Here is an 18,252-nt window from a genome sequence, read left to right on the forward strand (position 1 = left end):
ATCTGAATCTTTGATTGACATGTCACCAGTGGTAAATTATTTATGCAATTATATATTGTAAACAGGTTAACTACATTGTGGGTTTTGCTTCAACATACTTTAAGTATTGCTGTGCATGCACTTGTATTTCATTCAGCACTATGTGAAGCTCTCCGCCAAGCAGTATGAGGACTTTCAAGAGAAGTTGTCGGTCTGGGAGAAGGGCATGATAGAGGCTGGCAAGGAGTCCCTAGTGAGGAAGAAGACCCGCCAGGAAATGAAAATAGACACTACACAGGAAGGGCAGGTCAAAGCCAAGGCAAAGAGTACCAGCTCAAAAGGCAAGGTCAAAGTGGAAACTACTGGCACTAAAGGCATAGCCAACGTGGGCAGTACCAGAACTAAAAGCAAGACCAAAGTGGAAAGTACCAAAACGAAAGGCAAGGACAAATGGGAAAGTTCTGATGATGAGTAGAAATCCTCAAGTGCATTTGTGGGGCTGGGCCTGGAATTGTTAACAAGACTTCAGACAAAATTGTACTACCTGGTAGTACACGTGACATGCATGAAACAAAACTGCCAATGTGTTCCTAGGTATAGTGAATTTATACGATGCATTAAATAATGTACACTGTTTGTGTGTTTATGGTGTGGAATGTGATCTTGCTTGTTTGCCTTTACAGGTTATACAGTTTGCCATATGTTATTAAATGAAGGCTACCAGTATGTTTCCAAGAACGTAATATCCGATTCTTTTTTACTTGTAATTGTCAGAGAACATGTAGTTGGCGGGACTTACTTTAATAGCAAATACACATTTTGATCATTTACTCTTCCGTACGACTGTAAAAAAATAGGATAACAATATTGAATTTACTTTTGCATACCCAATAATAATTTTCTTATTGTTCATGATAACATATACAATGTAGTCGTTTTTAAAGTTATAATTTTATTCTTCTTAAAAGTGTCATAACATTGATAGACTGCCTGAACTACAAGTTTTACATGCTTGTATAATGGATATTTTGCGGTTTTCAGAAAGTTCGACAGTCCTGTCGGAATCAATAATATTACCCAAATATTTAAGTTTTTTAGTTGGTTTTAGCACTGACTTTTCCTTATTGACTACATACCCAACTCTCGTCATTAAAGTTGATGTGGCATCCACATTTTCCAAACATTCCTTATGTGTATCACCAACTAATATACTATCATCCAAAAAACTTGAATTTATCCAGCCAGAGCTCCTCAAGCTTGCATAAACTGGTTTACAAAGCTTACTAAATATGCGTGGACCTTCCGAAACACCACAACAAAGTGATTGGTACTCATATATCTCACAATTCCAAGAAAACCTAAAAAACTTTCTCTGTTCCTCTGCTAATTTTACTGAATAACAGGCATGTCTTAGATCTACTGATGCCATGTAGCAACCTTTGTTTATTGATGTTAAAGCATCTTAAAAAGTTTCCATTTTGAAATGTTTATATGGAATACATTTATTTAACTTTTTTTACGTTGAATACCATTCTAAGTGCGCCATTAGATTTTGGTCTCAAAAATATAGGTGACAAAACTTGATCTACACATGGTTCCACTTTTTTTTATAACATTTAAGTCTAAAAGCTTATCAATTTCCTGCTTTTTTCTTTTTTATTGAAAACAAATTGGGAGCTACTCAGTTCCTGACTGAATTTTTTGCAAGTTTATGTCTATGTGACAATGTTCTACTATGTCTAAAATTGTAGGATCTGATGTTAATTTGCGCCATTCATCAGCATAATCAGAAATTCTACCAGCAACAAAATTTTGGCTTACCTGATTTAGTGATTTAGGGGCCTTGCCCCGCGTCTCGGGAAGTTTTTTGGTCCCGATCCGAAACTCGAGGTGCTGGCTTCTGTTTGATAGCCGCCTCTGGCTCCACGGCCATAGCCACCACGGAATCTGGAGAATCTACCGTCTACGAATAGGACCTCCTCTGTATGGCCTTTGATTGTATGTCAACCGATAACTCAACTTTGACGAGTCTTCAATTTCCTTAGCAGATTTTGAAATGTCATCTCCAAACAAAAACTTGGTGTATGGGATTCTGTGGTTACACAAGTAATTATAGTCCCGATTAATCACTGGCCTCAAAAGGTCTTTTCTTGCCAGGTTAATTTGATTATTAGCATGGCCTAGAAGGGCCAACACATCATTGCACTCGTCAATCAGTTTAGAAAATCTATCGTTCCCTATTTCTGTCTCTAGTTTTTCCATTTTGTCAACCAACTTAGCCAGAATGGTGGCTCCTTTTACTACTGAGGTTTCTATTCCCTGCATTTTCTTATCATTGATTCTAGCTACCGGGCCTATAATGTCCCACACTGACGGATTAGTTTGCACGACACATAGTCCCTCACAGTTCTCTGGACGGGCATTATTTTCTTCTTTTATCAAGTCATTGTATATTTCTTCGTCTATGCCCTTCCTAAAAAGCTCAGTTAAGTTTTCAGCAAAAACTGAATCGATAGGGGCATCACATGTCTCCACTGCTTTAAATCGTTTTGCCATAGATGAAAAACGACTATTGTTATTAGTATTCTCGTCAGTTTTCCTTTTTCTAGACACTAAATAGTCATTTTCTTCCCCAACTGCCTGTGGGTCGATCTCACAACATGGCTGCGCCACGTGCTCTGCGCCTTCGTCGCATTCCTCGTCAAATTGACACTCGTTATAATCTTCGTCATGCAAGGTAATTTTGTCTAACAAGTCCTTTACTTTTTTGTTTTGTTCATTTATGTGTTTATCCTGCTCGTTCATGCGCGAGGTTTGTTTTTCAATCGAATTTTGTAAACTCGTAACCGCCATGATCATTCGGCTTTCGGCGACAGAAATATCTTTGCTAGAGCTCGATTGTGCCGATTTTTCCGACTGTTTTCCTTTTCCAGATTTGTTTTTTTGTGAACTACGTTCACGTTCAACATTAACACGATCTACGATCGCATTTCGCTCATTTGTTGAAGAACTACGTTCTTCGATATTATTTGACTGCTTCGAGTCCGCCATCTTGCAAATCACTGCCTGCACATGCGCAAACCACATCTCATTTAAGCCGAACGGAAAAAGTAAACGAAAGAGAATTAATAGACTGCCTGAACTACAAGTTCTTGTATTTTGAACATGTCTTCGCATTTCAAACAGAAGCTAAGTTGCAACACTGAAATGGCGGTTTAACACTTTCTCTGCTCAGGTATTCCTTTATAGTGTCTGCACTGGTTTTCTTCCTCTTATTTTTAAGTCTCTCATGATAGCCTTGTCGGAAGAGTTATTTTTATTAAAAAAGTGTCCTCTTTACTGTTTTGAATTTATCACACAAAAATATTTAAGATGTTAGTTTTTTTTGGAGCATGATGATGTAGTGCTTACCACCCAGTTGAAAACTCTTAACTGATTTAAGCATATGCTTAAAGCGGGTATATACGATTTTGTCAAATATTTATTAATTTATATAAAATGTGTACACAACTTATTATATATATATATTTCAATATAAATTAAAATAAAAGTTAAGAAGAACATGTGTCGAAAAATGCGAAATAAGCCAAATATTTAATTCTGAAATTGAAAACGGCTGTACAGCCGAATTCGCCAGCATGTATACCATACATGTACGATGTGAATCTAAACTTAGTTTAACGGTTTATTTGAATTCCTGCAACGATATCTATTCATACGACACACGAACACTAACTCCAATCCTAATACAAAGACGAATGCTTCGGTTATTGTAGGAAAATATGTACGTCACAATCGGCTCGGGCGCTAATTTGTCTTTGCTGCATTTTATGAAATTCGGCTTAAATGTATAATTTCTCTTGCCTATTTTGTGTTATTGTAACATATTTTATCAATATATTACAATTAAACACATATAAAAAATCGTATATACCCGCTTTAACGTTTGAAATAAGGCCGAAAATTTGCCACTGCTCAACGGGACTGTCGCCCTTGCCGATACACTGAAATCGCAGCCACTGTCAAAAATGGGTCCGAATTGGCCAAAAACGAAATGGGCGGTGAAGTCCGAAGTAAAAGCGTTATTAGACCACTTGAGCACAACCTCATGAAACTTGGTCAGAAGATGTGGCCCAATGATATCTTGGACGAGTTTGAAAATGATGCCAGTTTGTTGAAAAACAAGTCCGGCATTTTGCGGGGCATTTTCCTAATATGGTTATAGTTAAACCTTGTTAACACATGTTTTTGTTGTCGTTGTGTGAGTTCACTTACAAAGTTCCATTACTCTTACCTGCTATTTAGCTGAGTTTTGCCTATTTTGTACTTAAGTGATGGTAAACGTGCACCATCTCCACATCACCGTATCTACAACAGTTGTTTAATTGAAACTTAACACGTGGTCGGGGCATTCAGACCAAGTTCCATACCCCTGTCCTTTAATTCATTTGTGTTATGCCACCTTTTAATACTTAAAAATTCAAATGAACAGTTGCGTACAACAACTTTATTATTACATATCTACTACACATATCGATATAAAACGTATATGTTGAGAGTCTTCATAAACTCTTTTTGCTCGTAGCTACCATGTGTGTAAGTTTTAAGACTCTAGTGGTAATAGTGTAGGAGGAGATAGTGTGGTGATTTTTAACCTACCGCCGTTTTTACTTCCGTTCATTTTTCTTTGGGTATATTGTTCCTTTTAATATATTAAAAGCGTCCATTGATTTCCGGTAAGCATTGCCCAGGTTTTATTCATTGTTGAAAATATGCCTAGAAATGTATCGTTGTGTGTTGTTTTTATATTCATTTGTTTAATAAATGTTTATTGCGTTGATACCAGAACCTCATTATTATGCTATATAATTAAGCCAAACCACTATTACGTAGATCTCAACAGTATCACTATGCAAATGCGAGTAACGCCGCATGAGAAGACAGTATAAAAGCGCGCGTTTTCTCTCTTAACAGGCAGACCAACTTTGGTTCAAAATTAAAATATTTTCCCCTGACAGGTCACAGGGGCAGGTCCGCACATAAGGCTGTCGTGAAGACGCAGCGAGACCTGTAAATAAACTCTGACATTCACACACACACACTAAACAGGCAGTTCTACTCCCTACTTCGTCGAGTTAACATCTCGAAAATAGGTAATTAAAATAAATTATTAACATACATTAGGGACTTTGGGTACATAATGACTGGCTATCCTCTTCAAACGTTCTGAGAGCCTTGAAGTTGGATTCCTATCCCTCGACAGCCCGGGTCGCCAATAGTAGATATATAAGTCACATACCTTCATACATACACTACAAAGCTCCATGCCTAGGGTATCGCTAGGGTATCGAGTCACAGAGACACGGAGTCATTTCGACGTGTGCCGAGGACAAAGGTCTCCACACATAGTCTCGAGGCATAGGTTTCCTTACATAGTTCCAAGACATAGAACTCCATACATAGTCTCGAGGCATATGTCCCCATACATAGTTCCGAGACATAGGTCTCCATACATAGTCTCGATGCATTGGCCTCCATACATAGTCCCGAGACATAGGTCTCCATACATAGTTCCAAGGACATAGGTCTCCATACATAGTCCCAAGACATAGGTCTCTATACATAGTCGCGAGGTATAGGTTTCCATACATAGTTCCGAGAGCTAGGTCTCCATACATAGTCTCGAGGCATAGGTCTCCATACATAGACCCGAGGTTATAGGCGTACATAGTGAGTGTTCGAGGTCATATGATTATAGCATTTGATTATACTTGATTTACTGTTTTCAAACCAATCATTGTATGAATAGCCAATCATAAGACAAAGAAGCTTAAGGAAAATTATATACTATTGTATTGTGCTTTGTATTATTGTCTGAACCATACTATAAAGACCGACGCTCGGTCAAAGACGCGTTACACTAGTGGCCTGGACAGACGGCGGAGATAACCACACTAGATTTCTAAATCTAAACGCGGACCCTAATGTCACAGGGGTCAAAAATGTTCTGCGCATCAAAAGGTGTTGTCCAGATACACAAGCATACCAAATATGAAATATATCTGAAGGGACACAGTAGTTATGATATTATTTTTTTTAATCGCGGTCGCAGATTTTGACATTTGAACGCTGACCCAAAGTTAAAAAATTTCATGCGCATAGAAAGATGTCCAGATACACGTGCGTAGCAAATATGAAAGAAATATCTGAAGGGACACAGTGGGTATGAGCCTTTTTGAATCGCGGTCTCAGATTTCGAAACCTGAACGCTGACCTCAAGTTCTAGGCCAAGGTCACAGGGGTAAAAAAATTACGCGCATGGAAAGGTGTTGTCCAGATACACATGCATACCAAATAATATGAAAGCAGTATCTAAAGGGACACAGTATGTATGAGCCTTTTTCGAATCGCAATCGCAGATTTCGAAACCTAAACGCTGACTTCAAGGTCACAGGGGTAAACAAATGTATGCGCACGGAAAGGTGTTGTCTAGATACACATTCATACCAAATATGAAAGCAATATCAGAAGGCAAACAGTAGTTATAAGCCTTTTTCGAATCGCGGTCGCAGATTTCGAAACATGAACGCTGACATCAAATTCAAGGCCAAGGTCACATGGCTAAAAAATTGTGTGCATATGGAAAGGTGTTGTCTAGATACACATGCATACCAAATATGAAAGCAATATCTGAAGGGACACAGTAGTTATGAGCCTTTTTCGAATCGTGGTCGCAGGAAAATCTCTGACCCGGCTCCTTCCCAACCCCATAGCTTTTGACCTAGGGGTCAGGTCAAAATTATGTGGCCGTCACCGTCGCACATATGCCCATAGCTACCATGTGTGTAAGTTACAAGGTTCTAGTTCTTATAGCATTGTGTACACACCGGTCTCACCGACAATAACGTAGTGACGTCACCATCTATGTATAGAATGGTGCTTATAGTGTATGAAGAAGTGGCCAGGACGGACAGACGGCGGAGAAAACCACATAATCCCCACTTTTTCTCCGAAAAGCGTGAGGATAATAAGTGTACAGTTTGTGTGCTGTAATTACCACTAAATTGAAACTTCGTACATTTTGTAGGATCATAATCGTGATGATAATGCAAGGTCACAGATCAAGATCCATAAAAATGTTATAACTAAGCAGAATTATGCCCCTTTCTATACTTCCGGTTTTCAAGCAGCAACTTACTGTCTCTGATGCGTAGACCAAGCATGGAGGTACATTTTGGGCCAGTGGAGTCGAGGTAAGTTACTAAAGTGTAAAATATTTTCTGCTCAGTAACTTAAGCCTAGGTGGAGGTTGTTTGTTTCCATCTTGGTTGTAGGTGGCTTACATACAGATATACCGGTAAAATGTTGAGATTGCATTTGGGGTCATTGGTATTAATGTTAATGTTACTTATAGTAAAACTTTAAGTTCATGTGTTGCATATATGCAAAAGCTATTAAATAAAGCTTCATCAATTAGTAAAATTGTGAAACTCAATAGTTGAGCATCACATTTCTGGCTTTTATTTGTAAATTGTTAAAATTAAAAATAAATCTTCGTGGTTATTATATTAGGTGCTTTACAAATAGTGTACCTTGTATAAAAGCCGATGAATATTGGAGAACATTGTTTGGCAGCAGCTTTTGAAAGACAGTTGACGCAAGCCGACAGAAATAAAAAGTTAAAAGATATTATGGTGTAACTGCCTCTACGTTGCTGAATAACGTGCTCTTGATATGGTTAGTTCCTCGAACTCGTACAACGGTAATTTGTTGGTTCAAAAGTGGCGTGTTTCATACTGGTATACGCCACGATGTGGCCCAGAGCGTACGTGTCGCCTGATCACGTGATCGACATTGACACCCTGGAAGAGATCACGAAGCGAAACTCCGCAACATTGAACATAGGACCGCGTAAGAACATTGTTTGATTGTGTCTGTATATACTAAATATACATATGTTCGTAAATGCCATGCATCGCCAGAACAGTTAAATGTAATTATAAAGAACATTCAGTGTGTCCCATTTCTTTGCATATTGGCCAACGCACGGTATTTGCATGAGTTCGTTTCAGCCACTTGTATGGTTGTTTCTATCTGCCTGCCATATTGGAATAAATATGATTTTGTGGTTGTCACGTTCAACGCCATACTGGATCATGTTATCGAATTAATAGCTTATATTCTTTCCCACGCTATTGACCCGATTGGACCATGTAAGTTTGTATACTCTTGCACGCGATTATAAGTTTTAATTTTAGACAGTTCAAGTGTATGTCCTTTTCCATACAAATAACAACATTTGACCTCGTAGCATAAACACTTAAAGATTTAAACACTTCTCTATGCCAATGCGTCAGAAATGACACCATTGATCCCTGTAAAACTATTGTTGATGTAAGCACTTTTATTGATGGTTTCCCCACATATTTTCAGCTCCCCAAGATCCCGAACGAAGATCCTGATAAACAACCAGATCAATCGCATCCGTAACCATCAACTATTTATGATCGTCTCTCAGCTGGTCCTCTACAGCGGTCTCCTGTACATCGTGTACAAGATCAGCTACGAAAGTCGTGATCCCATATCATTCGATCTAAAGAACCACGTCAGCAAGATGTTTACCTTTTTAAAAGTACGCACGCTTTTTGGAGTCACCTTGTGTTTTGAAACATCAACCGTAAGCCGTTGTGTTTATTAGAAACCAAACGGATATTCTTATATTTAACTATGCGTCCCAGAGGAATTGCGTTCTCTTATGAAACGACAGTTATCGTTATCAGAATGATACATGTATGCGACAAAGATACAGGAGAAATATGTAACAAATCGACCTATGCCAATGCGATGCTGGTATAACAAATTTAAACTAATTTAGACAGTGATACGTTATGTTCTTTACTTAGTTGGTTTTTATATTTTGTTAGATGCCAAAACTTAATTCTTGATTTACGTTTCGGTATAAATACATAAAACATGCAGCGCTAACTTAATTAGCACTTCCATCTTCTAGGTGAATGACCTTCCTTCCTTTGTAAAATGGCTTGATATCCAGTTCAAAGACAACTTTTTCTTTAAGACCTACTTTGGAGCCGGCTACGATGAAGAAACGCGTATACGGAAGATCTCGTAAATTTTCGTGTCGGTCCGGCACGTCTTCGCCAGTTAAGAATTACACCTGGTAAGATCTAGTTTAGCGTCATTAAGTGATATATATGCTCGTAGTTTGACGTAGTTTGAATAAAATAAGTTTAATATTTACAATGACTTTCTATGTTTGCAAACTGCAAGACATGAGACAATTATTTGGTTTTCAGAACGCTGTAAAGGACCATTAGCCAACGAAAAACCATGCCAAAACCGATTTATCGAGAAAAAGAAACAACCGACTACTGCAAGGGCTGGGCCCATTTTCCATGTCCAGTGGCGGAAAAGTCCATTTCACTGACATCGTCAGCGTGGCTGTATAACTTCTTGGACGAGGTTTGGGGATTTTCCACATACGCGCTTTACAATACGTACGGCGGCGGTGGATATTTCATGAAACTGGATGTAAACAGTGACGTAAGTCAGAAGATCTTTGTTGAACTGAATGAAAACAGTTGGTTTGATAACCAAACGAGGGCTGTTATACTAAAGTTTTTTCTGAACAATGCTAACGCCAATCTTTTTGTATACGCAAAATTTGTCGATGAATTTCCGGAAATAGCAGGGTTTTTGCCGTATTCCACAATTAGCGTTTTCCGACTATATCTGCATTATGGACAAGAAGGAAATTTTATTATGTTTTTTGAGTTGGTGTTCCTGCTTATAACATTGTTTGCGACAATAAACATCGCCTATCAGATTCACCGACCGCAAGACCTTTTTCAAGTCAGTTTGGAATATTCTGGACATTTTGGCACTCAAAATGAGCTATATACGTGTCGACTATTATGTTTGTGTTTAAACTAGGTATCATTGAGAAAACGACAAAGTTTTCCAAGAAGATAAAAATGAGAAAATTGTAATTGAAAACCTGGAATTCTACGGTTTCATCACCAATACCACATTCGGGATCCTGGTGTTCATTTTGTCTATTCGCATTTCACGGATTTTGGGATACAGTGGGAGAATAAACGAAAAGGCTGCTGTAATTTCCAATGCGGCAGACGATCTGCTCGGTTTTCTATTTGTATTCAGTATTGCCACTTCTGCTTACGTCAACTGTGGCAACATGTTGTTCGGACGAGACGAAGGCAGATTAAAAAGCTGGTACGTCACGTTTGGAACCATTACCGAAACTTTCATTGGGAAGAATAAAGTCGATGATATAATGGAGACACAGCCGATCTATGCCGAGACCTACTACGTCACTTTCGTCCTATTCGTCTTGGTGACGTTGGTCACAATGGCGGCTGCCATCCTCAACTTCAGCATCTCACATGGAAAGAGGAGACGGTTAATCTGGCTCCCAAAAATATTCCGGAGTTTATTTTGGACAGGATTGTGGTTCTTGCTGGCAAACTGCAGAGAACCATAAAGATTAAAAGAAAGTTAATGTTTTCTTGCATAAGAAACTGGATATGTGTACTAACTAAAGCAAGAAATTGGATACTACCAAAACAATAAATGGAATATTTGTAATTACTCGAACAGAAAATGGGATGTTTGTAATAACTCAAAAAAATTAATCGGCTGGTTAGTTAACATTTTATTTTGAACACATGTTTTTAAAACACAAGGGAAGCAAAACTTGTTTTTTATATACATGGCATTAATATGTTTTAAAATGCTACACATATGTTTGTTTTTCTGTTTTCTTTGATGTGTTGATATTATCGTCGACAATACAAGGTCAATTATGCCCAATTCATATCAATATAGACAGCAGCTGGTGTATCCGACAATGGTGAGTCAGGTTAAGGTAATGTAGTGGGGTAGGGGTTCAAATAACTAGAAACGCCGCCCAAGGTTCGATATTTATGTGACTGTCCGAATGTATATCGGAATTCTCGTATATATGTATTTATACATATAACAGAACAAAGAAACCAGGTTGGTAGAATATAATCAAAGTTGCCATACAAGTTTGTCTTGCGACAGCTAGAGAGCAAAAGAAAGCATGGTCGGTAATTTTCTCTGAATTTCACAAAGGGTTTTGGAACTGACCAATAAGAATCTTGTTTCTTTGAATTCTCTCATTCTCACTGGACAAAACATATATGACATCACGGTACATGGTTGGACGCACACAGGACAAGGGACTGAATCTCACAAGAGAATCAAATGGACACCTACAAGACAAGGGGCATAAACACTAGTACAGACACATAGACACATGCAGTAACACAGAGTGACCTATCCTACAGTAATTTATTTGATGGCAACTATTTTGTTCTCTTCCGACGCGATTCTGAAAGCGAGCTTCGAGAGATTCTGTCAGATCTGCACCTGTTCATCAGAAACTTGAAAGAGAGGCGAAATCCCAACGTATGTTAGATGTGCTTTGAAAGAGGAAATAAATCGTTCGTTTAAAGTCCTATTGACAAACACAATGAAGGAAAATCATTCTTATGCTCACGGAACTATATGGGGTAGGGGTAGAACCCGCGGGAGTGGAATTTTAAAACTCATTTATGCAAAATTAGGCTTATTCTTTTCGAAGAATGTTACCAAAGAGTATTATCCAGAATCCCGCTAGCCTTTAACTATAGTTATCAAAAGTGTCATTAGTTTACCATAGATTAAACACTTAAATTGGACGAGGTGCGGTTAAAATACAGCGATTGATGCGCCTTTGGAAATGAAATCACTAAACATTTGTTATAAAAAATACGTTATTGTTCTCGTTACAGAAAGCCGATAATTAAGCATCGGCTGGCTGATGACGAAGAGGAATCGACTGTCGTTAACAAAAACAAACGTGGGCAAAACTAACACGGCTGGAAAGTGATTGTTGAAACAGGGATTCTATAGTGCGTAGAAAGAATAATTGTTTTGCAATATTGTTTTATGGTTCATTATTAATTTATTATGAACTTACAGTGAAGATTTTTCTTTATCAATTTAGGAATTATCGTTGTTAATTAAATGTACAGTGTTGATTTGAACACAGACTTTAGTCCTTTGCATATTAAATAATAATCAATACTACCAAACAAATGTATCGTGTGTGCTGATTGTAAGTGTTTCTCTGTATTTTAAAATGTATGTATTTCTCACCGCAGCCATGACGACTAAATACATTGTTGTAGCCAGGAAATTATAAAAATCTTCGAAAATTAGATGAAAGAAAGTAATGACTTGTTGATAAAATAAAAACGATTATACTATATGTTTTATTACAGACTTTATAATAGCATCCCTGTACATTCGAAACCCACGCTAAATCGACAGTTTAAGTCTCGACGCACTGATAGACGAGGTAAACGTCCGAACATAGTGGTGTGCTTACTCATTAGCTTTGTTATTAAATCCCTCGTAAATTTATTGAAACCTTTTTTCATTTTTTATCCGGAAATGTTCGTATGATTATTTAAAAAGTAAGGCTTTCTCAAACACATTCTTCAAAACGTTTAAGCACGTGAAATAAAATTGTTAAATACATTTACTTCACTGTTCTATTTATTCGTCTCATTATAACAAGTTAATTATAACATATGAAAGGGAGCGTCCACTACTAAACGAGAATCGCATTTTTTAACAACAACTGCGTGTTTATATTTCACAATTGCAATCGGTACGTATGAATCTTATTGCATTTAAATTGTTAATTCGTTAAAAACACACTGCAACTTACGTGCATCTGCGTCCTTTTTCAGGTGACTCATCTGTCTCCAACTAGTTAGAACTTTGGAATTTTGACAAGTTGTTAACAAGTCCCTTTAAGTGATGGGCATGCTATCAATTGTTCAATCAATAAAAATAAGCAAAAACATGTATTTCAAAGAAGAAACATGGCTATACAATAAAACTAGGTTTTAAAAGTTTTCTTTTTATACAAATGTAACTGTTTGTGCAATCCCAAGCTATGCCTGCATGTAAGCTACATCCAAACTCATGTAATTGAGCGAAAAATACACTTTATATTAAATTAACAGTCAAGTTGGCCTTGATCAATCTAGCTGGTCCCATATCTAAGCTACATATACACTTTCAGTGCAATGCTAATGTACACTGTCATTTCAGAACATGCGCACTGACTGGTTGGCAAAGGACTTGTTACAGAAACGTAAAACATAAACACACAGTCATGGGTTTAGTGTTGCAAAATAAACATAAAAACATTTAAATAATAAATATCATAAAATATTAATATTTACTGATAGTAACCATCGTATATTGATAATTTTATTTAACTCTTATAAAACAATAGTATCACTAGTTAGTGTTTTAGAACTCTTAAGTATACGAATTATACGATATTGTGATTTCCTGTTCTTTCTCCACATATGAACTTTTGTATGTGTGATACAAATATGTCATTTTTGATGTAGATGTGTGTTTCCATGTCTCAAAAGTTTAAATTTCCTTTAATGGTATAAAGACTCAACCATTGTATATCCATAATCCGTGGCCCATTTGAAAGTAGTGCCTATTTCTAGCTTAAGAGTTAATTCCTTTCTCTTCTGGTTAAAAAGCAATTTTGCGATTTTATCCATGCTTTTGTTGTTATTTCCTGCATCCTGTGTTTGTCTGAAGCATATTGGTGCATTTTGTTGGGGGCTATGTTGAAATATAAAACGTTTGGGTGCGTTTATTTAAGTTCGGGGTTTTGTCGAAATCTCACTGCCGAAACCCTGTTTTCCGAAAGTCCGTGCACCCCGAGGGCGGGGGGGGGGATAACCAACCTAATTTTAGGGTAGTGGTGTCCCGCTGAGTCTTCCGAAATGTGACCCATTTTGAAAAAGCATACCCATTTGTATACGATACCATTGAGAAAGTGGACCCATTTCAATACAAGAAGTTTGATAAACTGGACCCATTTAAATACTAGAATTTGATAAACATACTAGAATTTTAATCTCTTTCATATCAATACAGTATACCTATTGAATTTACTATTATATCTTTCCCGCTACTGAAATTTAATTTTTGATACCCATTTATACAAGAATTACATTTATCATACCCATTTTGATACTGATACTTTCAAATCTATATGCATTTATATACAAGCAAATTTCTGATTTCAATACCCATGTCTATACTAAGATGCTCAAAACCATACCCATATCTATAATGTTAGTCGAAAAACACACCCCATAAAATCGGCACACCTCTATATACCCGTATATAGGAAGTTACCCCTCCCCCCCCCCGGGGTCCGTGCATTTGGGCGAATTTTATTTTCTTAGAAGTATCGAGGCGGTATACGATTTTACTGCAGTTTATGAAAGGGGACATATTTATCTTGAAAATGATACCAAAATTTGAGGTGTATGAAAAATGCTTTGAAGTGTGTCCTTTTTTAAGGAGACGTACCCTATCGTCGCTGTCGTTCTCAAACCTCGTAGCTCCAAAATTTTCAAAATATTTTTTTCGTCTTTTCCGAATATATGAAGTCTGGCGCGTGTTTTGTGCTATATCTCGTAGCTCTACGTCAATCAGAGCCCTTGAAAAAGCCACGTGACGAAATGTTGTAGAATGATTGTTGGCTTTTTTCCCGGCGAAAAGTCGTAGCGACGCCATTTCACCTATAGGTACGTCGTTTCGTTTGGACAAATTTGACAAAAACGTTTTTATAACTTTTTTTTATTTGCAACTACGAGGTTTCCTATCAGGGCGAATTGTCGTTCCTCATAAAAATGACAAAACTGTGGTGACAAAATATCGTAGCTACCATGTCTAACTGTCAGTATGACTTATCAGTATGACTTACGCGTCTACGGCTTATACCGTATTTTGCAGCTTCATTTGTTTGGTATTTTTACAGAATTTCAATTTCTAAAACATCGTTATAAAAAAATGAGACGGGTTTTTCTCTCTCCTGAAAAGTTGGCATTTTGAAGCTACAAGGTTTGAGAACGACAGCGACGCTATGGGATTTGGAATTAGTATAATCCAGCCTACAGTAAAACAGTAAACAAAAATGGCGCGACCCTTGACTATGCTTGCATCGTCCTTTCATTGCCGCAGTTTGACAGCAAAATTGTCAGATTTGTCTTTGTTGCCCAGGTACATGAAATTGTTATTGTATTTGATCGTCGCGTATTGATGTGCCACTAAAGATGGAAATTATTGTTCCTAGAACCAGGCATAATGAAACTTAACACAAATTTCGGATAATCATCTTCGGCTAAGGTCACATTGTACTAAACATTTTCCTTAATATATAATTCGGTGTTTAAGCAAAACTAGCAGCAACATTTGGCACATAGAGTCACTCATAACCATGTCGTCCGCTGTGCTAAAAGTAAAACCTTAACATTGACTCTAAAATCAAAGTGCTTCCACCTACAACTTTGAAACTTCATATTTAAATGCACCTTGATGAGTTCTAAACGCCACACACATTTTTGGGACACTAGGTCAAAGGTCACTGTGACCTTAACAAAAAAATTCTGACAAGCAGTATTTTCTAGGGCTGCACCGAATATCCGAAATATCCGAGATTCACGGATCCATACGAGGATTCGCGGATCTAACTATGATTGGTAAAATCAGTTTCGAATCCGGATCTTATTTGAGTTTAACCTTTCGTTTTTCGTTAATTGTTTCTTTCGCCCCAATACGTTCAGGCTTACTGAAAAGGTTGGAACGCCGGTCTTGTCCGGCAAAATTCTTTACGGTCCGGCGAAGTTTCTTATATCGCCGGTCCTTGTGACAGGCCAAACAAATTATGACTAAATACTGATAAGTCTACCATAAATTTAAGAATATTATACGCAATTTTTTATCTGCTGATGTTTTCTTCAAGTAGGGGGTGCGTATAATATACGAGTTTAGAGCAGAAAAACAAATTTCCTGTGCAAATTGTCAACTTAATCTTTGGTATTCGCTTCGCGGCAGCCATTTTGAACTACATTATTACATCAAAGGGGTGCATCAGGGCTCGCGCTGTCGTTCGCCATTTGAGCCATTTGCGAAAATATTGAGAATTTGGCTCAATAAAAATCTTATTGGCGAAAATGCGAAAATCTAGTAAAATTTCATTCAAACCATCCGCCATTATATGGGAGGGGTTTTCTATATTTGTCTCTTTGATTTAATGAAAGTGTTCGCAATTCGAACAGTAAACGAAACCCGGTCTGTACCCGATTATGAGACTTGACCTTATTGTTATTGAAGTGCACATGGTAGCTGACCAATCAACATTTAGCTCACTTATACATGAAATGATGTTGTCAAATGAAACGTGAGAATGGGAGGAGCTGTCGGATAATATTGGGTCATTCATGCGCAGACACTGTATACTTTGAATACACAGTTAATATCGTCTTGTCTACAAAATAGCGACTGGACGCTAAGTCGTATAAAGAGATTAGCAAATGAAAAAAAAAACACCTGACAATACCCATAAATAAATATTTCTTAGCTGACCACTATTTATCTTTCTACCACATATTTACCATATCTGAAGTAAAGAGTGGAAATTAAATGATAAGCTTTTACTTTTATGATGCTAATAGAGTCTATTACACCTTTCTGCCGATTGCGGAATTAAATTGAAAGGTGATAATTAATTAATTTGTTTTTACTCCCAAACTAGCCTTAATGACAGCAGCATATTTTAATTAAAGAGATCAAGAAAAACACTAGGGGTTTAATTGTATTTAAAGTTTAATTAAAGTATCGAGTTTGTAATACTTCGGAAAAGTAATTCATCTAGAGAACTATAAAAACAGAAGTAACCATTTTGTCTTCTTATTACTTTATTATTATTATAATTATTATCGTCCTGAATATTGTCAAATTGAATTAAATGTGAAAACAAAAAACAGCGTCTCTGCTTCTTTCTTTTGCAATTATGACTGCTTGACCCGGATGTCAGCAAGGGGCCTGTGTGTTATCGGTAACAATCAATGGTAATATAAACAATAGACAGAGATATTAATTGTGCAACTGTCATAACAGGCTTTTTCCGCTCCATTTTGGGAAAACGCCACATTGGAATTTTGGGAATTTCGCGTCGTGAAAACCCCCATTTTGGGAGAAAAAAAAATTGCAAAATTGGCTCAATTGGGAAAGATTATCGCATGTACATAGTGTTTCTTATATGTCAAAGAAGCCGTTAACTGGTAAATAATGACTATTATGATAACTTATTATTAAAATTTTTTGAGCAGGAAAAAATTGCGCGAAGCGCCGGATTTTGAGGAAAATAAGGAAAGTCTTAAATAATCATTAACATATTTTATTGTTTTTAAAAACAAATTCAAGGCAACAGATAATTAAATTATGCAATACTTTCTATTTTCAACACCGGATCAGGTTAACTTATGTATTTAAAGGTTAAAAAAAAAAAAAAAAAAATTTTTTTTTGGAATTGGGATTTTTTTTTTCAATTGGGAAAAAAACAACCAGATTTGCATTGAGAAAGGGGCTGAATTTCGGACCCGTGGCATAGGGCGGAAAAAGCCTGCATAACAACAGCACTATAACACATACCGATCAATATATTGGGGTATAACTGTGAAACAGATAGTTGACAACACCAAATTGATTTGCTATTTTCACAAAACAAAAATATATTGACAATTTTTTTCGGAAATGGCTGATTTCGGACACTGATTTTTTTAGTGCGTATTTTACTCGGATTTTCAATTTTTGCTGATAAATTTTGACCAAACTCGGGGGTGCGTATTATACACAAGGGCGTATTATATTCGTGGCTTTACGGTAATACTTGCCAAAAGAACGAAAACACCCCATTAGAATCACTCTTTTCGTGAATTTCAAGCCTTTTTGTCATTAAGAACACTAACGCATCACAAATTCTTAAGAGTGCTCTCCCTTTTAAATTTGTTATTTCGAAAACGTCAATTTCAATGGTCCGACATATTACCATCTACTAATACTGGTCGATTGAACTTTACCCCCAATTTGGATTAATATTCCATGCTTAATTAAACAATATTGATAATATAAATTAAACAGACATGTTGCCAATAATGCCTTAAGCTATTAAAACCGACTATTTTATACCTGTTCATGCAATTTGTAGGCCAATCTCTCAAAATTTTGCAAATGAGTCAAGTTGGTCAATTGGATTTTGCTGGTCGATTGATTTTTTTTTTCAATTCTAACGAATTATGAATGCTCAGAAAATTCTGTGCTTGATTCAACAAGAAC

The 18,252-nt window shown here is 36.9% G+C and overlaps 1 protein-coding gene and 1 long non-coding RNA gene across 9 annotated transcripts in view; both read left to right on the forward strand.

The window, feature by feature from the left end:
- LOC127865881 (transcription factor A, mitochondrial-like) overlaps nucleotides 1–18,252 on the forward strand; it is a 175,760-nt gene that overhangs the window by 56,522 nt on the left and 100,986 nt on the right. For 2 of the 8 annotated variants that reach the window (XM_052405917.1, XM_052405920.1), the window contains exon 7: nucleotides 137–722. The exons of 4 other annotated variants lie outside the window; for them this stretch is intronic. In XM_052405917.1, the coding sequence (XP_052261877.1) occupies nucleotides 137–454 (318 nt within the window). In that variant the 3' untranslated portion in view covers nucleotides 455–722. Of the gene's footprint in view, nucleotides 1–136; nucleotides 723–15,008; nucleotides 15,136–18,252 lie in introns of those variants that run through there. 2 more of the 8 variants (XM_052405921.1, XM_052405922.1) reach the window with 2 other exon arrangements.
- Nucleotides 10,679–12,565, forward strand: LOC127865894 (uncharacterized). Its single transcript, XR_008042812.1, has 2 exons — nucleotides 10,679–11,448; nucleotides 11,814–12,565. It is a non-coding gene; the product is annotated as an uncharacterized LOC127865894 (long non-coding RNA).

This window comes from Dreissena polymorpha, chromosome 2 (genome assembly GCF_020536995.1).
Source record: "Dreissena polymorpha isolate Duluth1 chromosome 2, UMN_Dpol_1.0, whole genome shotgun sequence".
Lineage (NCBI taxonomy): Eukaryota > Metazoa > Mollusca > Bivalvia > Myida > Dreissenidae > Dreissena > Dreissena polymorpha.